Source organism: Somniosus microcephalus, chromosome 4, assembly GCF_052327205.1.
Source record: "Somniosus microcephalus isolate GS21.2 chromosome 4, FLI_Smic_1.0, whole genome shotgun sequence".
Classification (NCBI taxonomy): Eukaryota; Metazoa; Chordata; class Chondrichthyes; order Squaliformes; family Somniosidae; genus Somniosus; species Somniosus microcephalus.
The window spans coordinates 287896223-287922307 of NC_140990.1; the positions used below are offsets into that span (position 1 = coordinate 287896223).

The following is a 26085-nucleotide window of genomic DNA, read 5'->3' on the forward strand; positions in this document are numbered from 1 at the left end:
CTTACTACTTCAGTTCCATCCTAAAATATATGTGCCCTGTGGTCTTTGTACTTTTTTTCTGTTTTCAAATTGTGCTGATAATAAGTGTACCAAAAGTCTGCCTTACAATCTGTAAATACTATGGTCAATGCTCTGATGTTATAGTTTTGCGATCTTCCATAAAACCTCTCAGTTATTGATTTAATTGTAACATATCCCAACCTAACAGCTTTGGCCATAAAATTCCCTGTAAAGGACAATGATTATTTTAAATAATTTAAATGTAAAAATACAGCTGTCTCTTCAAGGTATCATATAATGGCAGTTTATATTCCGCTCGTTACAAACCGCTAGTACTAAAATTAAATGCATCAGTAAAAAAAAAACTGGCGAATGCAAAACCAGAAAGACACATTGATACTGTACCATTGTTCCTTCACTTTCACTTCTTGCAACTTCCCGTTGTAACCGGGCCACTGCCAGCTTCTCTCTACAAAGAAAACAAAAGAATGTGAATAGACGGTCATAATTCTTTGGTGCTGCGGGTGCTCCACTCCAAAAGCCTTTGCAACATTCCTGTTTGTCACTACAGTAATACAACATAACAATTCCCCAGTTAAATGGTTAGATTTATAGCAAGCAATCTTTATTTTTACTTGCTAACCCTTGGATGTAGTAGCTCTTGATCTGGTTCCAGTTTCTGATTTACCTGTGTTGCAAATGGACTGAGCTGCGTTATTCAAATAAGTTATTTGTCACAATGCTACAGATGCCTTAAATGTATATATTTTTTAGTTATGTCATGTTCATCATTAAATAAATGATGCATACAATTGTGCCTAATGATATAAGGTTCTGAACTACTTTATAACTGTTTCATAAAATACAGTATACAAAAACAATGCTTTCAAAAGAAAATCAAAATAGGAGCAATTCATCAGTAATGGGACGAATTTTACATGTATCAAAATTAAGTCAGGTTATTCATCTGACTTGATACTTTAGTCATTTAACCAGATTTATTGGTGCTGGCTCAGTGGCAGAAAGCAGGTGCAATTCAGTTGTAACAAGCACTGTGCAATTATAAAATAATTCCAAATAGCCTGTCAATAGAATACAGGTAATACCATTTATTCCTATAATTAATCTACTAAAGGTTTGGTAGCTTGCTATCTCTTCTTCCAAGTTGCCAAAAATCGAGTTGGCATTAATAATAGATCTGTTTCTAAGGAGTTGAAGTAAAATGGATGGTAGGGGGAAAACATTAGATGGCACAGTGTGATTAATCACTCTCCCCTCAACTCTAGGACAGGGCGAAATCCAGGTTAGACTAATGAGATGAGCATCCATTCTCAGAAGGATATACTGCCGACTCATGGAAAGTATACAATACCAGTTAATCAGTTATTATTATGTCTTCAGACCTATAACCCAATTAATAACTGAAATTGTGGATTTTAAAAATTAATTCTGTATATATCATATTCTATACCATATTCTATAGTATATCAAAAGTCTTCTCTAAAGCACACAATCGGTAAATGTAACAATTACTTTCTGAAACATTTTCCTGTCATACTTTTCCTATCACACTTATTTGTCATGTTTAAACTTATCTGTTATATTTAACTCTGACTTTTCAGCTTTTGTGTATAGGTGGTGTTATTCTTCAATAGTACCACCTGCCTGAGGCCTATAAAAATCAGTGCTGGCAGCTTCCATGTGATTTCTCCCATTCCGCCACCATTACCTTTGGCAGAAATTCGGCAGAAACCCTATTTACGCACATGCTCTTCACTGTTCATTTACTCTTCTCTGCTTGCCTTTCCCCTTTGAGCCTCCTACTGTCCCTCCCTGGTGCCCTGTCCTTCTCACTGCTCCCTAGTCCCTCTGCCACTCCAATCACTGTGCCTTCTCTCCCTTCCCAACGTCTGACTCACCCTTGCTGCATTCCCATGAAAAGACAGCAAATTTGTAATCAGCACGTTAAAGAACTTAATGGTCAGGAGCGTATAGGGCCAGAGGTAGGGGGCCATGAGCACATCCCCAATGCTTGAGTAAGCAAATTACAGTATAGCACAGTATGTACTTTAAACAAGTAATACTGGATTCAAAGATCAGTGTCGGGAAACCACTATTCCAATGTTGGGTCAGGGTAAGAATTAATGAGGACTTAAAATCTTTCATTCCCTGTATCCCCCTCCTCCCCAGAATACTGTTAGACCTAGCCTCCATAACTCTTCCACATCTCAGGCCCCTCCCAATAGTTTTAAACCCTACTCCCAATGCTCTAACACCCCAAAACAACTTTCTACAATGCCTCCAGCTTCCAGATCTCAGGATGCATCTAGCAATGGTCCCATTCCAGCAGTCACATATCCACAGGCCCCCTATCCTAAAGCTCTCAAACCTTACCATCTACCTACCATTACTCTTAGATTACAGTAGTCCTCCGCCCTCCCACAATGCCTTCAAAACCCAGACCTGCTGTCCAATGGTCCAACCCTCCCCCAAGTCTCCTCCCACTGTTACATCTGTATCCCCGTCACAGTAATCCCACATCCCACCATTCCATCCAGGTCATCCCACACCCATCCACTACTTGCCCAGCCCAGAGCTCTCTCCTATTTACACATTTCCAACACACTACTCCCGCTACTTCCAGATCCAAGGACCCCCTTCCTACTACTCTCAAAGTCAAAACCCCCCATCCAATATTCCCAGTCCCAACACTCATCTACTTCCCTGCTGTCAGATTCCTGAACTACCCTTATTTTCCAGGAACCAATTTAAGAAAACGCTTACTTCACTATCTCGGAGTTGATCTCTTACAAACTTTTTCTCAATTTTTTAAGTGAACCTTTCGTCCACTTCTACACATTAGCCTCCCCAACACACACACACTCATGATTTTGCAACAACATAACTGCTGACTCACCATGAGAAACAATACACTAAATGTGCTAATATTGCATAGACATTCATTACAATATTACACAAAATTTTCCAAAAAGCATGCATTTCTAGAAAATAAAGGCTAAAGAAACAATGAGACATGAAGGTGGTTGGTATACTGATCTATTGATTTGTTTCCCTCTTGTGGTTATGGACAACTTAATGTCATTATCTGACAATTGTGCAGTTGTATAATTTCATAACTGAAATCCCTATATTTTATATTGATTAATATGTGCAGATATGTACAACACCTGCAGTTAAATTTCATGTCATAATTTACTTGTATTACCCACATAAAACAAAAAGTTTGCTTTGAACTTTGTTTTCCATTTTCACTTTTATCTTGGGGAGAAGAGGATTTTGCACTTATGAAGGGAAGGGATATCAGTGCTGGGAATTGGAATATTTTCCATATCATTATAAGACTAGATACAGTACAATTACATGTTGGGTAAAGCTACTTATATTTTATCCCAACAGTGAAATGGACTCTCAAACCGACAGTAATCAGGAAATTATGTTAATGATAATGCTTCTGTGCAATGTAACTTGGACAGACAGTAAAAGTGGAGCTCGTGCCAGGTTTTATATGTTCACCGTATGTTGGTTAATTACAGCAGGGAACGAGCAAGTAGTACTGGGGAAAAGAGCTGCCGTAAAAGATTGAAATGATTTTGACAGCAAGGATAGCACTAGGTATAGCTTAATTATTTCTTTGCCAAGGTGTTACAAATTTTATATGGTAATACTTCCTGTGAAACATGGCTAGAGTTCTGTCTGCTGTGAAGAAGCATGCTAGCTGTTTATTTCAACACTAACTGTTACGCCAGTAAAACAGTTTTATTGAAAGGTAAAGCAGGCCCATGTTTACTACTCAGGAGCATATTGCCCTTTCAGTTCCAACAGTGACAATCAAAAAGAATAGCTGCCAGTTTTACATTAGCATATTTAAATTTGCCTGTTACCATTGGGGGAGGAGCATTGCAAATCATATAATTACAGCACAGAAGGAGGCCATTCGGTCTGTCAAGCCCGTGCAGGCTCTCTGCAAAAGCGCTTCAGCTAGTCCCACTCCTCCACCTTTTCCCTGTAACCTTGCAAATATTTTCCCCTCAGGTACTTATCCAACTCCCTTTTGAAAGCCACAATTGAGTCTGTCTCCACCACCCTTTCAGGCAGTGCATTCCAGATCCAAACCACTCGCTGCGTAAAATAGTTTTTCCTCATGTCACCTTTGGCAGGTAGTGCAGGGGTCCCCTGTGGCCATCCCCCTCTCAAACAGATATACCACTTTGGATATTGTTGAGGGAGATGGCTTATCAGGGGAAGGCAGCAGCAGCCAACTTCCTGGCACCATGGGTGGTTCTGCTGCACAGGATGGGAGGAAAAAGACTGGGAGAGCTATAGTGATAGGGGATTCTATTGTAAGGGGAATAGATAGGTGTTTCTGCGGCCGCAAACAAGACTCCAGGATGGTATGTTGCCTCCCTGGTGCAAGGGTCAAGGATGTCTTGGGGAGGCTGCAGGGCATTCTGGAGGGGGAGGGTGAATAACCAGTTGTCGTGGTGCATATAGGTACCAACAAAATAGGTAAAAAATGGGATGAGGTCCTAAAAGCTGAATATAGGGAGCTAGGAGGTAAATTAAAAAATAGGACCTCAAAAGGTAGTAATCTCAGGATTGCTACCAGTGCCACGTGCTAGTCAGAGTAGAAATAGAAGGATATTTCAGATGAATACGTGGCTAGAGGAATGGTGAAAGGGGGAGGGATTCAAATTCCTGGGGCATTGGAACCGGTTCTGGGGGCGGTGGGACCAGTACAAACTGGACGGTTTGCACCTGGGCGGGAACAGGACCGATGTCCTAGGGGGAGTGTTTGCTAGTGATGTTGGGGAGGGTTTAAACTAAAATGGCAGGGGGTTGGGAAACTGTGCAGGGAGAGAGGAAAGGGAAGCAAGGATAGAAACAAAAGACAGGAAGGAGAAAAGCAAAAGTGGAAGGCAGAGAAATCAAGGGTGTAAATCAAACAGGGCTACAGTTAACAATAATTCTAAAAGGACTAAGGGGGAGAAATTGGGTGAGTAGCGCCACCTGTTAGCGCCTAAAGAGGCAGTCAGTGGCTGTAGCGCCACTGGCTGCGCCACCCACGATATTGAGTTGGGACGATAATGGTGGCGTTAGCCTGTTGCGCTGCGCCGCCACCGATGATGTCATCGGTGTGCACAGCGCCCCATTCGCGCCCCGTTCGCGATATTTGGTTGCGAACGCCGCAGTTGCGCCGTTCGCTACCCGCGCCCGATTCACGGGGCCTTACTGTGCCGGCAGCGGTGCAAGTTAAGGTGGAGGTGTGGGGCGGCCGCCTTTTTACACGGCCGCCTGCCAGCACCTCCGTCCCCGGCCTCCTGACCGCCCCCCCCCCCGTGGCATTGCCAGCTGTTCCCCGAGAGCCCGGCACTTCTCCTTGGTGCTGGGCTCTTGTGCCGGCACTCGTGATCGGGGATCGCGCTGTTGCAGGCCCCTCCCCCTTAACAATGGGAGGAAGGCCTGCAGTACCGCAGCCTGCCGTGCTGCATCGTGTGGCGCTGCGGCACATTGCGCTGCGATATTCAGTTTCGGCGCCCTAAGAGGGACGCAGAGCGCCACGAGCCTCGCCCCGCCTCCCTCTAGGGGCACTAAAACTCAATTTCTGATGATCGCTGCTGCTCCAAACGCTGCGCAAAAAACAGCGCTCAGGCGAACTTGGCGCCAGTTTGGCACCTCAACCCAATTTCTAGGCCAAGAGTGTTAAAAAAAAAGCCTGAAGGCTTTGTGCCTTAATGCGAGGAGCATTCGTAATAAGGTGGATGAATTAGCTGCACAAATAGATGTAAACGGATATGATGTAATTGGAATTACAGAGACATGACTCCAGGGTGACCAAGTCTGGGAATTCAACATCCAGGGGTATTCAATATTCAGGAAGGACAGGCAAAAAGGAAAAGGAGATGGGGTAGCATTGCTGGTTAAAGAGGAGATTAACACAATAGTAAGGAAGGATATTAGCTCTGATGATGTGGAATCTGTATGGGTAGAGCTGAGAAATACCGAGGGGCAGAAAACCAAATCAAATCAAATCAAAATCAAATCAACTTTTATTGTCATTGTTAGTGCACAAGTGCAGTACAACGAAATTTAGGCTTGCGGCTCCCGAGAGTGTACATTTGGATTAAGACATTTAAACATTCAACATACATTTGGCTTGTAGTATATTAACATAAACATAACCATAATAAAGTGCATTGCAGATGTGCAGGCTTTAGGGTTTATTTGTGGAGTTCAGTAGGATGACAGCCCTGGGAAAGAAGCTGTTCCTAAATCTGGTCGTACGGGTGCGAATGCATCTGTAGCATCTCCCAGATGGCAGGAGGGCGAACAGACTGTGGCTGGGGTGGGTAGGGTCTTTGATGATGGACCGTGACCTCCGTAGACAGCGTTTCTGGTATATGTGCTCTATGGTCGGTAGCCGGGGTTACCGGGGTCGAAGCAGCGAAACGTAAGTGGGAGTTGGATGCAGACCCCCAAACAGTAATGCTGAGGTTGCGGATGGCCTTAAATGAGAAATTGGAGACGTGTGCAATAAGGGCACAGCAGTTATCATGGGTGACTTTAATCTGCATACAGGTTGGGCTAACCAAATTAGTAACAATACTGTGGAGGAGGAATTCCTAGAGTGTATACGAGATGGTTTCCTGGACCAATATGTCGAGGAACCAACTAGAGATCAGGCCATCTTAGACTGGGTATTATGTAATGAGAAAGGATTAATTAGCAATGTTGTTGTGCGAGGCCCCTTGGGAAGGAGCCATCATAACATGATAGAATTCGTCATTAAGATGGAGAGTGACGTAGATGACTCAGAGACTAGGGTCCTGAAATTAAATGAAGGAAACTATGATGGTATGAGGCACGAAGTAGCTAGGATGGATTGGGTAACGTTACTTAAAGGGTTGACAGTGGATAGGCAATGGCAAACATTTAAAGATCGCATGGATGAACTGCAGAATTTGTTCATCCCTGTTTGGCATAAAAATAAAACAAAAAATGTGACACAACCGTGGCTAACAAGGGACATTAGGGATAGCATAAGATCCAAGGAGAGGACATATAAATTGGCCAGAAAAAGCAGCAAAACTGAGGATTGGGAGCAGTTTAGGATTCAGCAAAGGAGGATAAAGGGATTAATTAAGAGGGGGAGAATAGAATATGAGTGTAAGATGGAAGGGAACATAAAAACTGACTGTAAAAGCTTCTATAGATATGTGAAGAGAAAAAGATTGGTGATGTCAAGCGTAGGTCCCTTGCAGTCAGAATCAGGGGAATTTATAATGGGGAACAAAGAAATGGCTGACCAATTAAATACATACTTTGGTTCTGTCTTCACAATGGAGGACACAAATAACCATCCAGAGATGTCGGGGAAGATAGGTTCTAATGAGAGGGAGGAATTGAATGAAATCAGTATTTGGAGGGAAATGGTGTTAAGGAAATTGACGGGATTGAAGGCCGATAAATCCCCAGGGCCTGATAATCTACATCCTAGGGTGCTTAAGGGAGTGGCCCTAGAAATAGTAGATGCATTGCTGGTCATCTTCCAAAATTCTATAGACTCTGGAATAATTCCCATGGATTGGAGGGTAGCTAATGTAACCCCACTATTTAAAAAAGGTGGTAGAGAAAAAACGTGGAATTATAGACTGGTAAGCCTGACATCAGTAGTGGGGAAAATGTTAGAGTCCATTATAAAAGATGTAATAGCAGAGCACTTGGAAAACAGTGACAGGATCAGAGGGCGGGGGAGTCCAGAACCAGGGGTCACAGTCTAAGGATAAGGGGTAAGCCATTTAGGACTGAGATGAGGAGGAATTTCTTCACCCAGAGAGTGGTGAACCTGTGGAATTCTCTACCACAGAAGGCAGTTGAGTCCAACGTATTAAATATATTCAAGAAGGAGTTAGATATATTTCTTAAGGCTAAAGGGATCAGGGGATATGGGGAGAAAGCAGGGACAGGGTACTGAATTTGGATGATCAGCCATGATCTCATTAAATGGCAGAAAAGGCCCGAGGGGCCAAATGGCCTACTCCTGCTCCTATCTTCTATGTTTCTATTGTTCTTTTGCCAATCACCTTCAATCTGTGTCCTCTGGTTCTTGACCCTTCCGCCAATGGGAACAGTTTCTCTCTATCTACTCTGTTTAGAACCCTCATGATTTTGAACACCTCTATCAAATCTCCTCTCAACCTTCTCTGCTCTAAGGAGAACAACCCCAGCTTCTCCTGTCTATCCACGTAACTGAAGTCCCTTATCTCTGGAATCATTCTCGTAAATCTTTTCTACACCCTCTCTAATGCCTTCACATCCTTCCTAAAGTGCGGTGCTCAGAATTGGGCACAATACTCCAGTTGAGGCCGAACCAGTGTTTTATAAAGGTTCCTCTTAAATTTCTTGCTTTTGTACTCTATGCCTCTATTTATGAAGCCCAGTATCCCTATGCTTTTTGAACCGCTTTCTGAACCTGCTCTGCCACCTTCAACGATTTGTGCGCATATACCCCCAGGTCTCTCCATTTATGCACCCCCTTTACAATTGTACCATTTAATTTATATTGCCTCTCCTCATTCTTCCTACCAAAATATATCACTTTGCAATTTTCTGCGTTAAATTTCATCTGCCATGTGTCCGCCCATTTCACCAGCCTGTCTATGTCTTCTTGAAGTCTATTACTGTCCTCGTCACTGTTCACTATACCTGCAAGTTTAGTGTCATCTGCAAAATTTGAAATTGTGCCCTGTACTCACAAGTCCAAGTCATTAATATATATCTAGAAAAGCAGTGGTCCTAGTACCGACCCCTGGGGAACACCACTGCATACCTTCCTTCAGTCCGAAAAACAACCGTTCACCACTACTCTGTGTTTCCTGTCACTTAGTCAATATCGGATCCATGCTGCCACTGTCCCTCTTATTCCATGGGCTTCAACTTTGCTGGTAAGCCTATTATGTGGCAATTTATCAAACGCCTTTCGAAAGTCAAAGAAGGGTTGAGCTGTCTTCTGGTATCATTGTTGGAAAATTTTCAGCTAACATGAAAATCCAGCTCAAAAATGCATCTTAAATCCAAACTTAGACCAGCACACCCTACAACCCATTACTGTGAAATTTCCATTGGCAACATTAAGTGTTCATTCATGTGGTCTTTCAAAGTGCTACTGACAGTTTAACTGCCACTAAGTACCAAATTAGAGGCAATTTTGTGTTGATGACATGTCTAGGAACTGGATTAAGTTAAAAAAGCTCAAACTCACCTCACTTTACAGTCAACGCTGACAGAGAGGGTGTTTCTCTCACCAGCTTCAGATAAGTTTGGAGCCAGAGGTGAAAGGTTAGTACTAAAAACCACTGTGCTATCTATTATCTTTTCTCATGACACATTTTACTAATTTTCCTGTGAAGCAGAATTGATGACATGCCCACATTGAACTTGGGGATTCAAATCAATTGTTCTTTACAAAATGACATTAAAATGGATAGTATAGCCATCCTTTAGTTTTTTTGAAAGTTGTGAAGAACCAAAATGGTAAGGTAGTGACTCAAACAGTAATCGAAACTCTGATCAAATAGTAATAAGCTCCACCATTATTGTCATTCTTGGTGAGCTGTACTGTGAATCATTGATGTACTTAAGTTTACATCGGGTCTACAGCACAGAAACAGACATTTGGACCAATTGGTCTATGCCGCTGTTTATGCTCCACAGGAGTCTTCACAGAATCACAGAATCACAGAAACCCCACAGTGCAGATAAAGGCCATTTCGGCCCATCGAGCCTGCACCGACACATATCCCACCCGATCCCCGTAACCCCTACACCAACACATATCCCACCCTGTCCCCGTAACCCCACGTATTTAATCCCCCTAACACTAAGGGTCAATTTATCATAGCCAATCAACCTAACTCGCTCATCTTTGGACTGTGGGAGGAAACCGGAGCACCCGGAGGAAACCCGCCCGTCTTCATGTTCCCCTTAAATGCATCTACACTATTCACCTCAACTACTCCCTGTGGCAGCGAGTTCCACATTCTTACCACTCTTTGGGTAAAGGAGTTTCTCCTGAATTTCCTATTAGATGAATGACTATCTTATATTTATGGCCTCTAGTTTTGGTCTCCTCCATAAGATTTTCTCCACATCTACCCTATCAAACTCTTTCATTATCTTAAAGACCTCTATTAGGTCACCCCTCAGCCTTCTCTTTTCTAAATAAAGGATACACACCCTGTTCAATCTTTCCTGACACTTAAAACCTCTCAGTTCTGGTATCAGCTTTGTGAATACTTTTTTGCACCTTCTCTAATGTCTCTATATCCTTTTTAGAATATGGAGACTAGAACTGTGCAAGTGTGGTCTAACCAAAGTTCTTTACAAGTTTAACATCACTTTCCTGCTTTTCAATTCTATCCCTCTAGAAATGCACCCCAGTGCTTGGTTTGCTTTTTTTAAATGGCCTTATTGACCTACATCGCTACTTTTAGTGATTTGTGTATCTGTACCCCTAGATCAACTTGTTCCTCTACCCCATTTAGATGATTATCCAAGCAGTATGTGGTCTCCTTATTCTTCTTACCAAAATGCACCACCTCACACTTATTTATATTGAAACTCATTCGCCAATTAAACACCCATTCTTCAAGTTTATTAATGTCTTCTTGTATTTTGTCGCATTCTTCCTTTGTATTAATTAAAATTTAACCCCCAATTTGGTGTCATCCACAAATTTTGAAATCGTACTTCCAATTCCAGAGTCCAAATCGGTAATGTAAATTGTGATTGGTTTCCATATGTTTTTCTATTACACCTTTGAGTAAAGATTTAATTATCTTTCCTACCATCAACATTAAGCTAATTGGTCCCTGGACTTGTTCTATCTCCTTTTTTAAATATAGGAATAACATTAGCTGTCCACCAGTCCTCTGGCACTATACCCTTTTCTAATGAATTGTTATTATATATATGTAATAGCGCCTCTGCTATCCCTTCTCTAACTTCTTTTAATATGTGCAGATGCAATCAATCAGACCAGGGATTTTATCCTAAGTTTGATTAGTTTATCAATTATCTACCCCCTTTCTATCTTAAATGTCTTTTTTTTAATCTCTTCTTGTAATAGTTAACTTTGTGTTACATACTGTGAAAGGAGGACAGAAATCTTTAAGAGCGATCTTACTAGTTTTAATTCCCCAGTAGAGTACAGATAGTCAGCCATTGTTACTTAAAATGTAGCAAAGACTTCGAGCAGAGTTTGACCACAGATACAACATTATTAATCTGCTGCATCAAACTGTGTATTATGGGCTATAAAAACAGGAAATGCTGGAAATACTCAGCAGGTCAGGCAGCATTTGTGGAGAGCGAAACAGAGTTAACGTTTCAGGTCGATGACCTTTCGTCAGAAGAGGTCATTGACCTGAAACATTAACTCGGTATTAAGCAGTATTTTGCTTTTGTATATGTATTACTTAGTTTAATTCTGAAAGATATTAATCACTATCAAAATGTTTGTTGTCCTTCAACTTTAATTAGAAATACTATTAACAGCTATTCTGTAAAAGCTAGTTAGTTATTTCCTTCAGCTACATAATCTTCTAATCAGTTATAGCTCCAAGATTAATAATCCAGATAAACAAGAGTTTTTGTGAAAGGTTTCCAGAGGATACTTATTTGTAACAGAGGGTGAGGATATAAGGTCCTGACTTTAACACCGGGCAGATTTTGGGTGGGTGCAGGAGCAGGTTGAGTTTGAAACTCTCCTACTGCTGCAGAAAACAAACTGGGATATTTTAACACCTTGGCGTGATTAGAATCGCACAGGCGACTTTCCCATCTGAACACGCCGGGAAACCCGCCCACAAGCATAAAGAAAATTTCATATGAACGTGTTAATGCTTTTATTAAAAATACCATTGAAAGTGATTTCAACTATTTCCCAAGATAAATTTCTGTAAAGTTTCCAAATTAGGCAAAATTCCAGAATATTTAACCTTACAAGTTAGGTAGACCATAAAACACAAAATAAATAAATGTTTTTTAAAAAAAAAAGAATTCTTACCAAAATTCATCTTAGTTATTGAGATATTAAAATTCCTCCCATGAGATCAATGGGTTAGATATTGGGTCTGGCCCATTTTCAGGCACATAACTGCCCACACCCCAACCGGGAGGCCTAAGGCTCACTGAAATTGAGCCACATGCCTCATTTTGATAATCTGAGCGAGCCGCCGGTCCCCTTCGTGCCTTGAGAGGCAGCTCACCCATTCTATACAGATAAACTTCGGGCCACTTGCCTCATTAGCAGTGGCCCTCAGATATGTACCGAGGTGTGGTGGTTGGGAAGGATAAAGGGACAGGGGACAATCCTTTTTGGTGGTGGCTGCTTGCTAGGCCACAACCACAACAGGAAAACATGAGCAAAGCAGTCCGGATACCAATTTGACAAAGGGGTCCTTGAATAGGCATTGGAGCCCTTATTGACAAGTGCAAGGGGCGTACTGCCTATTTCAGGCCACCAGGGATAAGAACATAAGAACATAAGAAATAGGAGCAGGAGTAGGCCAATCGGCCCCTCGAGCCTGCTCCGCCATTCAATAAGATCATGGCTGATCTGATCCTAACCGCCAATCTACTATCACAGGACCATCTCCTGAATCTAACAGAATTAGACACACGAAATAGGAGCAGGATCAGGCTACACGGCCCCTGGGCCCGCTCCGCTACCCACAGGGCCATGACCGATCCGAACTTAGACTCATGTCCAAATTCCTGCTCGCTCCCCGTAACCCTTAATTCCCTTTACTTCTAGGAAACTGTCTATTTCTGTTTTAAATTTATGTAATGTTGTAGCTTCTACAGCTTTTTGGGGCAGCATATTCCATGGACCTACCACCCTCTGAGTGAAGTAGTTCCTCCTCATCTCAGTTTTGAAAGAGCAGCCCCTTATTCGAAGACTATGCCCCCTAGTTCTAGTTTCACCCATCATCGGGAACATCCTCCCCTCATCCACCCGATCCAACCCCTTCACAATCTTATATGTTTCAATAAGATCGCCTCTCATTCTTCTGAACTCCAATGAGTAGAGTCCCAATCTACTCAACCTCTCCTCATATGTCCATCCCCTCATCCCCGCGATTAACCGAGTGAACCTTCTTTGTACTGACTCGAGAGCAAGTATGTCTTTTCTTAAGTATGGACACCAAAACTGTACACAGTATTCCAGGTGTGGTCTCACCAATACCTTGTACAACTGAAGCAATACCTCCCTATTTTTATATTCTATCCCCCTAGCAATGAAAGCCAACATTCCATTGGCCTTCTTAATTACTTGCTGCACCTGAATACTAACCTTTTGAGTTTCGCGCACCAGGACCCCCAGATCCCTTTGTACTTCAGTACTTTCCAGTTTCTTGCCATTAAGATAATAACTTGCTCTACGATTTTTCCTGCCAAAGTGCATAACCTCACACTTTCCAGTATTGTATTCCATCTGCCAAATCTCTGCCCACTTACTTAGCCTGTCTATGTCCCCTTGCAGGTTTTTTATGTCCTCCTCACTCACTACTTTCCCTCCCATCTTAGTATCATCTGCAAACTTTGATATGTTACACTCGGTCCCCTCCTCCAAATCATTAATATAGGTTGTAAAGAGTTGGGGACCCAGCACTGACCCCTGTGGAACACCACTAGTTACTGATTGCCAGTCTGAGAATGAACCATTTATCCCAACTCTCTGCCTTCTGTTAGATAGCCAATCCTCTATCCATGCCAGAATATTACCCCCAATCCCGTGATTTTTTATCTTAAGCAATAATCTTGTGTGGCACCTTGTCAAATGCCTTTTGGAAGTCTAAATACACTACGTCCACTGGTTCCCCTTTATCCACCCTATACGTTACTTCCTCAAAGAACTCCAGCAAATTTGTCAAACATGACTTCCCCTTCATAAAACCATGCTGACTTTGTCCTATTAAATTATGATTATCCAAATGTCCTGTTACTGTCTCCTTAATAATGGACTCTAAAATTTTACCTACCACAGATGTTAGGCTAACCGGTCTATAGTTTCCAGCCTTCTGTCTACTGCCCTTTTTAAATAAGGGTGTTACATTAGCAGTTTTCCAGTCTGCCGGGACCTTTGCTGAGTCTAGGGAGTTCTGGAAAATTATTACCAATGCATCCACAATCCCTACCGCCACTTCCCTCAAGACCCTAGGATGTAAGCCATCAGGTCCAGGTGATTTATCTGCCTTGAGTCCCATTATTTTACCGAGTACCACTTCCTTAGTGATTTTGATCGTGTTTAGCTCCTCCCCCCCTATAGCCCTCTGTTTGTCCAGTGTTGGGATATTCTTAGTGTCCTCTACTGTAAAGACTGATACAAAGTTTTCATTCAGTGTTTTTGCCATCTCCATATTTCCCACCATTAATTTCCCGGTCTCATCCTCTAAGGGACCAACATTTACTTTAGCCACCCATTTTCTTTTTATATAACTATAAAAACTCTTACTATCTGTTTTTATATTTTTTGCTAATTTACTTTCTGGATGCTGGAAGAAAGGCCCCAATTAATGTAGCAGTGGCTCAAACACACTCGCAGATCAAGTGCTACATTTGTCATTGTTGCATCAGTTTTACGCCCAAAACACAGGCGCAAAGCATACCAATTTTTACCAGCAAAACAAATTCCAATTACAAGTTGACAAACCTTGGACACACAAATTCTATCCACCTGAACCAGCCACTACAGTACAGTCCCCACTGCTTACATCGGGCACATCTGTGTCACCGCGATTTGCCCACTATACGCAGTGGGCGCTGTAACCATGAAATTTAAAAAGAGTACTTTGGTGCAAAAGAGTACTCGCCTCCTTCCAAAGACTCTGCAAAAGCGGTCAGGGCCCCCGAGTACTTTACGGCCGAGATCCTGGAGCTGCTGGGCAAAGCTATGCAGGACAACAAGGAATCGGGCAACGTCCCCCGCAATGATGAGACGCTCAACAAGCCGGCAGGAAGGGCTCACAGGAGATCTAGAGGTCTCAGGAGGCGCTGGAGGCAGCGAGGCTGCTGTCGCGTGTTTGAATAAGTACAAGCAGTTCCAATTACAGTCATTTGTTTCTCTTGTCCTTATATAATGTAATGGTGAAAGGATCACCAAGAACCTTGAAAGCGCTTAATAGTAATTGCACTTTAACGAGGAGCGAGCAGTATAGGCAAAAAATGATTCAGCCCGAAATAGTCGATGCGTTTGAAGTGGCACTTTTGTAAATGACGCCTATGGTGCTGGCAACTAATTAGCACTATTTGCCCGATATAGGCAGCTGTCCAGGATAGGCACGGGCGATGTAAGTGGTGGGTTCTGTACTGCGGGCCAAAAGCTGACTATTTTAAGAGTTCCATTTTGATGCCAACTGGCTAGTTGCTCGATCCGCCCTTCTTTTTGTGCTGGCTGCTCCTGGACAATTGACTCTCCCCCACGGCTGGCTGCTCCTGGACAATTGACTCTCCCCCATGGCTGGCTGCTCCTGGACAATTGACTCTCCCCCACGGCTGGCTGCTCCTGGACAATTGACTCTCCCCCATGGCTGGCTGCTCCTGGACAATTGATTCTTCCCCATGGCTGGCTGCTCCTGGACAATTGACTCTCCCCCACAGCTGGCTGCTCCTGGACAATTGACTCTCCCCCACGGCTGGCTGCTCCTGGACAATTGACTCTCCCCCATGGCTGGCTGCTCCTGGACAATTGACTCTCCCCCACGGCTGGCTGCTCCTGGACAATTGACTCTCCCCCATGGCTGGCTGCTCCTGGACAATTGATTCTTCCCCATGGCTGGCTGCTCCTGGACAATTGACTCTCCCCCACGGCTGGCTGCTCCTGGACAATTGACTCTCCCCCACGGCTGGCTGCTCCTGGACAATTGATTCTCCCCCATGGCTGGCTGCTCCTGGACAATTGATTCTCCCCCACGGCTGGCTGCTCCTGGACAATTGATTCTCCCCCATGGCTGGCTGCTCCTGGACAATTGATTCTCCCCCATGGCTGGCTGCTCCTGGACAATTGACTCTCCCCCACGGCTGGCTGCTCCTGGACAATTGACTCTCCCCCACGGCTGGCTGCTCCTGGACAATTGACTCTCCCCCACGGCTGGTTGCTCCTGGATCGCTCGACTTTCCTCCGATACTGGCTATTCATGACCCATGTGGCTTGTTGGTGATGCCAAAAGAAAGAAAGAAAAAAGGACCCTAAAACTCTGATTTGCTGATTGGGATACAACGAATTATAGACTGGGTAATTGCATAGTGTCACAACAAAAACTAGACTGGGTATTTGCATACAGTGTCACCAGAACTTAGGAGTGTTATCAGGCGAGTCAGCTGCCTTACTTTATGTAGTGTATGTACCTTTAAGGGGAGAACTACTTTTTACAGCTCCTGTATACTATAGTACCGGCAGTGACCACACCTGTATATAAACCCTGAGTAGGGATCTGTACATTTAGTTTTAGAGTAACCCTCATCCAGTAAACACCTGTTGATTGTTCCCTGCAGTCTCGTGTCTAGTTATTGAAGGACACACAACATCAAAATACACGGATCTAACATTGGCGACGAGGCAGATTCGAACCTACCTGCAACTCTGCATTACCTCCCAGGGATTCGCTCCTGGAGAACAGTGGAAGAAGGTTGAAGCCAGAAGCACGGGCGTCGACCACGAGCAACCGCCCAGTCATCCAGCGGAGATTTGAGCATCGCAGGGGAAGCTGTTGAGAGCTGGGCTTGGTTCTCCAGTCATGGTGGTCCAGCGAAACGGGCTGGCAACAGGTACGGCGCAGACCCTTCCCGGACAGCGGTGGCTGGAGCCGACCGATGGCACAGAAAAGGCCAAGCAGCGTCGACGGGAGAAGAGAGAGGGTAGAGCGCACAGGGCGCAGCCGGTGTTCAGGACCAAGCGGCGTCAACGGGAGAAGAGAGAGGGTAGAGCGCACAGGGCGCAGCCGGTGTTCAGGACCGAACGGCGTCGATGGGAGAAGAGAGAGAGGCGCGAAGGAAAACGCGCAGACACAGCCGGTGTTCAAGTGACGAGCAGCGTCAGCGGGGAAGAAAGGGAAACGCGCAGCCAGTGTTCAAGGGCCGAGCAGCCGCAGCGGAGAAGAAGGGAGAGTGCGAGAAAAGCCATTTTGAGCCGCAGCGGAGAAGAAGGGAGAGCGCGGGAAACGCCATTTTGAGCTGCAGCGGAGAAGAAGGGAGAGCGCGGGAAAATGCCATTTTGAGCCGCAAGAAGAAGGGAGAGTGCGGGAAAACGCCATTTTGAGCCAGTCTAACCACACCCAGGGATGCCGAAGAGTGGCAGTATCACAGCGTTCGACAATGAAGTTGAATATTGGACGACATATGTCGAACGCATAGAAGTGTACTGCAAGGCGAATGAAGTGCCAGATGAGAGGAAAGCGCTGGTATTGTTGAATTCAATGGGTGCAAAAATGTATGGCTTACTGCGAAACCTAGTAACCCCAGAGAAGCCAGTGGAAAAGGATTTTGGAAACATAGTGTCAATCCTACAGGACCACTTAAACCCCACACCACTGCTGATAGCAGAAAGATTTAAGTTTCACAAAAGGAACCAGCATAAAGATGAAAGTAATGCTGAGTATTTAACGAAACTGCGCAAGCTATCGAAACACTGCCAGTTTGGAACGGGACTAGCAGATACTTTAAGGGACAAGTTTGTGTGTGGGCTTCAAAGTGAAGGAACCCAGAAACGGCTTCTATCAGAAAAGCATCTTAGGCTGGACAAGGCTTTCAGCATGGCAGTATCACACGAAGCAGCCGCACGGGGCGCTGCAGAGATACAATGGAGACCGCAAGAATATGGCACAAATGAAATGTCATACGGAACAGTGAAGTGCTATCGCTGCGGCAGAACAACACACGACCATAATGATTGCTGGTTCAAGGACAAAGTGTGCAGTGAGTGTGGAAAAGTAGGACACATAGCAAGAGTCTGCAGGTCGGGAAAGCAAACCAGCAGCAAGAAATCTCCACAGGAGAAGTACAAGAAGGTACATAAGGTGACGGAGAGTAGTTCAGACGAACAGAAAAGTGACACAGACTCCGGAAGCAAGGAGCTGGGTTGTCTGAAACTACATCATGTAATCAAAATGGAGGATCACCAAACTATCTGGGTCACGGTCAAGGTAGCTGGAGTCCAAGTGAAAATGGAATTGGACACAGGATCAGCCCTAACAGTCATATACTGAAGGGACTACAAGCGGCTATTCTCACATATACCCTTGAGAGATACAGAGATTGTCTTGAAGACGTACACAGGGCAAAAAGTCTACCCCAAAGGAAAAATAAGGGTGAACGTTATATATAAGGGCAAGGAAACACCAAAAATGGACCTATATGTATTGCCAGATGGAGGACCACCACTACTAGGACGTGAATGGATCCGGAAGATACAGCTAGATTGGCATTCCATATAAGCAATGACTGTAGATGCCAAAAAGGATGACGACGCCACACCTGGACGACTGTCAAAAATGCTAACTGACGCACAAGAAGTGTTCCAGGAGGGACTTGGAACACTAAAAGGCATAACAGCGATGATCAAAATAGAGGAAAATGCAAGCCCAAAGTTTTTTAAGGCCAGACCGGTGCCTTATGCGATCCGCCCAGCCGTCGAAGCAGAGCTGGAAGGTTTGGAACGTTCTGGAGTACTGTCCAAAGTGGACTGGAGCGAGTGGGCTACACCCATCATTCCTGTAATGAAGAGGTAGTTGAGTAATGCGCCTGGGGAACCAAAGAAGGTTCGCATCTGTGGGGACTTTAAGGTGACAGTGAACCCAGTCCTTCACACGGTACAATATCCGCTTCCGCGGATTGAAGATATTTTCGCCTCGCTATCTGGAGGAAAACGCTTCACTAAGATTGATCTGGCCCAGGCGTACCTGCAAATGGAGGTAGAAGAAGCCTCGAAACAGTACCTCACAATCAACAATCATAAAGGTCTCTACCAATACAACCGGCTGGTGTTCGGGGTAGCATCAGCTCCGGCTATTTGGCAAAGGGCAATGGATCAAGTCCTGCAAGGGATTCCAGGGACCCAGTGTTATTTGGACGACATCCTGGTCATGGGCGAAAATGACAGTGATCACCTTGCCAACCTGGAGCAGGTGCTCACTAGATTGAAGGAATATGGGCTCCGAGCAAATCGCCACAAATGCGAGTTTTTCCAGAAGCAGATCTCGTATTGTGGCCACATTATTGATGAAGAGGGGTTACATAAGTCCCCTGAAAAGATTGAGGCAGTAGTCAAGGCTCCAGCACCGGAAAATGTGTCACAACTGAGGTCGTTCCTCGGGCTGGTGAACTACTACCATAAGTTCTTGCCGAATTTGTCTACAGTACTACACCCACTGAACACCCTACTGCAAACGGTGGTGCCATGGAAGTGGAATGACGAATGTAAATGAGCTTTCCAGAAGTGCAAAGAATTGATCACATCAAAAGAGGTGTTGGCTCATTTCAACCCAGCACTACCAATTCGGCTGGCGTGTGATGCATCACCCTATGGCATTGGAGCGGTGCTGTCGCACAAGTCCCCGGACGGCTCGGAGAGGCCGGTAGCCTTTGCATCTCGGTCACTAACCTCAGCCGAGCATAACTACGCCCAGATTGACAGGGAGGCCCTCAGCCTAGTGTGGGGAGTGAAAAAGTTCAACCACTATCTGCACGGGCAGAAGTTCACCTTGCTGACTGACCACCAACCGCTTGTCTCCATCTTTAATCCAAAGAAGGGCGTTCCGGTGATGACTGCGCAACGGCTACAAAGATGGTCCCTTTTTCTAGGGGCGAACCAATATGAAATTGAGTACAAGGGCACGAAACAGCATGGAAACGCTGATGGGCTATCACGACTGCCACTGCCTACTGCAGAGGAAGCACCAGCAGTGGACCCTATCGAAATATTTTATTCGACTATAATTGAACGCTTGCCAGTAACTAACGCTGATATAGAGAAGGAGACCCGAAATGACCCGACACTGACTCGGGTATATGACTCGACGGTGAAGGGATGGCCAACACATGGCGACTCACTGTTGACAGCATTCTCATCCAGCAGAGAACAGCTGTCAGTATGCCAGGGGACCTTGATGTGTGGATCCCAAGTGGTAATTCCACCCAAGTTAAGGGAGAGAGTGCTAAATGTGCTTCACGAAGGCCATCTGGGAGGGATGAAAATGAAAAGCCTTGCTAGGGCTTATGTGTGGTGGCCGGGGATCGATTAGCAAATTGAGGACCTGACAAAGAGCTGCTCAGGATGCCAGAAGGTCCAAAATGCACCACCACATGCCCCTCTACACCCATGGGAGTGGCCCTCATCTCCATGGCAACGGGTGCATATTGATTTTGCTGGTCCATTCATGGACTCAATGTTTTTAGTAGCCGTGGATGCGCACTCAAAATGGCCTGAGGTGATCAAAATGTCGTCCACCACCATGGAGAAAACTATTGCAGTCCTACGGACCATATTTGCCAGGAACGGCTTGCCAGAGCAGATTTGCTCTGATAACGGACCACAGTTTGTGTCCGAAGAGTTTCGAAGATTTATGAAAAGGAATGGGGTAAGGCATTACACATCCGCCCTGTATCATCCAGCCACAAATGGATTGGCTGAGAGGTTCGTACAAACCTTTAAGAAAGCAGTAAGGGCCATGTGCGATGACGACATTCCACTGCAGTATAAAGTGGACAATTTCCTGTTAGCCTACAGAAATGCGACACATGCAGTCACCAGCCAGACCCTGGCCATGATGTTCTTTAACCGAAGGTTGAGATCTTGTCTGGATTTGCTCAGACCAAATGTACGAAGCGATGTTGAGCATAAGCAATTCCAGCACATCAATGAGAAGCTGACAAGGAGCTTCAATGTAGGGCAACCAGTCTTGGCCCGCGACTACCGAACAGAGAAATGGCAACCAGGAACGATATGCACACGGCAGGGGCCACTAATGTACACAGTGGATGTTGGGGAGAACATTGTGAGACGCCATGTCGACCAGATCCTAGAGTCACAGGAACGAGTCAACCCCATGGCTCGCGCACCTGTTGATGAACCCGACATACAGGTAGCATCTACCCCAGAAACAGTAGCATCGGAAGCTGATGAACCAACTGATGACAGGGGGCCTCCGCACCAAGAGCAAGACACTCAGGAAAGGCGCTATCCAGGAAGGATCAGGAAGCTGCCCCAAAGACTGAATTTATAAATGGACTATTGTTAAATGAATGTTATGGTACTGTTAATCTAAAAGGGGAGGAATTGTAGTGTATGTACCTTTAAGGGGAGAACTACTTTTTACAGCTCCTGTATACTGTAGTACCGGCAGTGACCACACCTGTATGTAAACACTGAGTAGGGATCTGTACATTTAGTTTTAGAGTAACCCTCATCCAGTAAACACCTGTTGATTGTTCCCTGCAGTCTCGTGTCTAGTTATTGAAGGACACACAACATCAAAATACACGGATCTAACACTTTACATAGTAAAAGCCTTCCCCCCTAAAAAGAAAACAAGTAAAGAAATCAACGCCTCTCCACCATTGTCCAGCTGGGTGGGACTGCACTCGCCTGGTTCCATTCTTATCTATCTAATCGTAGCCAGAGAATCACCTGCAACAGCTTCTCTTCCTGCTCCCACATCGTTACCTCTGGTGTCCCCCAAGGATCTATCCTTGGCCCCCTCCTATTTCTCAACTTCAAGCTGCCCCTTGGTGACATCATCCAAAAACACAGCATTAGTTTCCACATGTACGCTGATGACACCCAGCTCTACCTCACTACCACTCCCTCGACCCCTCCACGGTCTCTAAATTGTCAGACTGCTTGTCCGATATCCAGTTCTGGATGAGCAGAAATTTTCTCCAATTAAATATTGGGAAGTCCCCGCCACAAACTCCGTTCCCGAGCCACCGACTCCATCCCTCTCCCTAACATCTGTCTGAGGCTGACCCACACTGTTCGCAACCTTGGTGTCATATTTGACCCTGAAATGAGCTTCTGACCACATATCCACAGCATAACTGGGACCGCCTATTTCCACCTCCGTAACATCGCCCACCTCCGCCTTTGCCTCAGCTCATCCGCTGCTGAAACCCTCATCCATGCCTTTGTTACCTCTAGACTCGACTATCCCAACTGGCCTCCCACATTTTACCCTACGTAAACTTGAGGTGATCCAAAACTCGGCTGCCCGTATCCTAACTCGCACCAAGTCCTGTTCACCCATCACCCCTGCGCTCACTGACCTACATTGGCTCCCAGTTAAGCAACGCCTCGATTTCAAAATTCTCATCTTTGTTTTTCAAATCCCTCCATGGCCACGCCCCTCCCGATCTCTGTAATCTCCTTCAGCCCCACAACACCTTCCCCACCCGCCCCCGAGATATCTGTGCTCCTCTAATTCTGCCCTCTTGAGCATCCCCGATTATAATCTTTTGGTCACCTGCCCTAATTTCTCCTTATGTGGCTCGGTGTCAAATTTCTTGCCTTGTAATTACTCCTGTGAAGCGCCTTGGGATGTTTTACTACGTTAAAGGTGCTATATAAATACAAGTTGTTGTTGTTGTAGTAGTGGGGAGAAAGAACTATTCTGTTTTAAGAAATTGTTCATCTGAAATTTAATTTACAGTTTTTACTATATAATAGCTTTGGGGCCCTCAGCGAAAAGACTTTCAAAACATATTGGCCAGATTTTGCAGGGCCAATGACGGGGTGCGCTGCCATAACCCTTGTAAAAGACCCTTCAAGGTCTGGGTTTCCACAAGCATTGCATGTGCGCGAAAACCCGGAACTTGCGGTGTGAAGGAAGGTTCGCCTTGACAGATCTACCGAACCGAAAGTAAAATCACTTTCGCTGGCGCAGAGTTGGGCTATTTGGCCAACTACTGCCCAGCAAATGTCCACGAAAGGATTAATATAAATATTAAATTAAAAATAAAATGATAAAAAAATCATCCACAAACATTTAAAATTAGTTTATGTAAATTTTGGCCCGGATTAAAATATTTGAAATTATTTTTCAAAATTTTTTTTTTATATTATATATTAAAGGGACTTTTAATTAAATGTGAAAATGGGAACATTTATTTTTATTCCAGTTTTGTAAATTATTTAATTATTTGGGGATTCCTCATATGCTAATGGTCCGTTCGTAAACGGGATCCCCATAAGTATATCAGGAATCCTTCTTTTTGATTGGAGAACCTGGTCCACGTGATCCCAGGGATGCATCCTGTTAGATCCGTGTATCTTAATGTTGTGTCCTTCAATAATCAGACAACAGACTGCAGGGAACGATTCAACAGGTGTTTACTGAATGAGGGTTACTCTAGAACTAATTGTGCAGATCACTACTCAGGGTTTATATACAGGTGTGGTCACTGCCGGTACTACAGTATACAGGAGCTGTAAAAAGTAGTTCTCTCCCTTAAAAGTACATACATTACAATTCCTCCCCTTTTAGATTAACAGTACCATAACACTCATTTAACAATTAAATATCAAACTAATTACAATTAACACATTTAACATGCAACATTAGCTGAAAATAGTCTATTTATCAATTCAGTCTTTGGGGAGGCTTCCTGATCCTTTCTGGATAGCGCCTTTCCCGAGTGTCTTGCTCTTGGTGCGGAGGCGATTCTGGCCCCCTGTCGTCGGTTGATTCATCAGCTTCCGATGCTACTGTTTCTGGGGTAGATGCGACCTGTACGTCGGGTTCATCACCAGGTACGTATGGGCGAGGCATGGAGTTGACTTGTTCCTGTGACTCTAGGATCTGGTCAGCATGGCGTCTCACGATGCTCTCCCCAACGTCCACTGTGTACATTAGTGGGCCCTGCCGTGTGCATATCGTTCCTGGCTGCCATTTTTCTGTTCGGTAGTCGCGGGCCAAGACTGGTTGCCCTACATTGAAGCTCCTTGTTGGCTTCTCATGGATGTGCTGGAATTGCTTACTCTCAACATCTCTTCGTACGTTTGGTCTGAGCAAATCCAGGCGAGATCTTAACCTTCGGTTAAAGAACATCATGGCTGGGGCCTGGTTGGTGACTGCATGTGTCGCATTCCGGTAGGCGAACAGGAAATTGTCCACCTTGTGCTGCAGCGGAATGTTGTCATTGTACATAGCCTTTATTGCCTTCTTAAAGGTTTGTACGAACCTCTCAACCAATCCATTTGTGGCTGGATGATACGGGGCGGATGTGTAATGCCTTACCCCATTCTTTTTCAAGAACCTCCGGAACTCTTCGGACACAAACTGTAGTCCGTTGTCGGAGCAAATCTGTTCTGGCAAGCCATTCCTGGCAAAAATGGTCCGTAGGACTGCAATAGTTTTCTCCGTGGTGGTGGAGGGCATTTTGATGACCTCAGGCCATTTCGAGTGCGCATCCACGGGTATTAAGAACATGGAGTCCATGAATGGACCAGCAAAATCAATATACGCCCGTTGCCATGGAGATGAGGGCCACTCCCATGGGTGTAGAGGGGCATGTGGTGGTGCATTTTGGACCTTCTGGCATCCTGAGCAGCTCTTTGTCAGGTCCTCGATTTGCTGATCGATCCCCGGCCACCACACATAAGCCCTAGCAAGGCTTTTCATTTTCACCCCTCCCAGATGACCTTCGTGAAGCTCATTGAGCACTCTCTCCCTTAACTTGGGTGGAATTACCACTCGGGATCCACACATCAAGGTCCCCTGGCATACTGACAGTTGTTCTCTTCTGGATGAGAATGCTGGCAACAGTGAGTCGCCATGTGCTGGCCATCCCTTCACCGTCAAATCATATACCCGAGACAGTGTCGGGTCATTTCGGGTCTCCTTCTCTATACCAGCGTTAGTTACTGGCAAGCATTCAATTATAGTCGAATGAAATATTTCGACAGGATCCGCTGCTGGTGCTTCCTCTGCAGTAGGCAGTGGCAGGCGTGATAGCCCATCAGCGTTTCCATGCTGTTTCGTGACCTTATACTCGATTTCATATTGGTACGCCCCTAGAAAAAGGGACCATCTTTGTAGCCGTTGCGCAGTCATCACCAGAACGCCCTTCTTTGGATTAAAGATGGAGACAAGTGGTTGGTGGTCAGTCAGCAAGGTGAACTTCTGCCCGTGCAGATAGTGATTGAACTTTTTCACTCCCCACACTCGGCTGAGGGCCTCCCTGTCAATCTGGGCGTAGTTACGCTCAGCTGAGGTTAGTGATCGTGACGCAAAGGTTATTGGCCTCTCTGAGCCGTCCGAGAATTTGTGCGACAGCACTGCTCCAATGCCGTAGGGTGATGCATCACATGCCAACCGAATTGGTAATGCCGGGTTGTAATGGGCCAATACTTCTTTTGATGTGATTAGTGTTTTGTTCTTCTGGAAAGCTCGTCTACATTCGTCACTCCACTTCCATGGCACCCCAGTTTGCAGTAGGGTGTTCAGTGGGTGTAGTATTGTAGACAAATTTGGCAAGAACCTATGGTAGCAGTTTACCAGCCCGAGGAACGACCTCAGTTGTGACACATTTTCCAGTGCTGGAGCCTTGACTACTGCCTCAATCTTCTCTGGGGACTTATGTAACCCCTCTTTATCGATAACGTGGCCACAATACGAGATCTGTTTTCTAAAAAACTCGCATTTGGGGCGGTTAGCTCGGAGTCCATATTCCTGCAATCAATGCGCACCTGCTCCAGGTTGGCAAGGTGATCACTGTCATTTTCGCCCGTGACCAGGATGTCGTCCAAATAACACTGGGTCCCTGGGATCCCTTGCAGGACTTGTTCCATTGCCCTCTGCCAAATAGCCGGAGCTGATGCTACCCCGAATACCAGCCGGTTGTATTGGAAGAGACCTTTATGGGTGTTGATTGTGAGGTATTTTTTTGATGCTTCTTCTACCTCCATTTGCAGATACGCCTGGGCCAGATCAATCTTAGTGAAGCGTTTCCCTCCAGATAGCGAGGCGAAAATATCTTCAATCCGCAGAAGTGGATATTGTACAGTGTGAAGGA

General features: G+C 45.0%; 1 protein-coding gene across 3 annotated transcripts in view; it reads right to left on the reverse strand.

Annotated features, from left to right (window-relative positions):
* LOC147120530 (nck-associated protein 5-like) overlaps positions 1 to 26085 on the reverse strand; it is a 974633-nt gene that overhangs the window by 588161 nt on the left and 360387 nt on the right. For all 3 annotated transcript variants that reach the window (XM_085986588.1, XM_085986589.1, XM_085986591.1), the window contains one exon: positions 406 to 469. In XM_085986588.1, coding sequence (XP_085842714.1) covers positions 406 to 469 — 64 coding nt within the window. The remainder of the gene's footprint in view (positions 1 to 405; positions 470 to 26085) is intronic.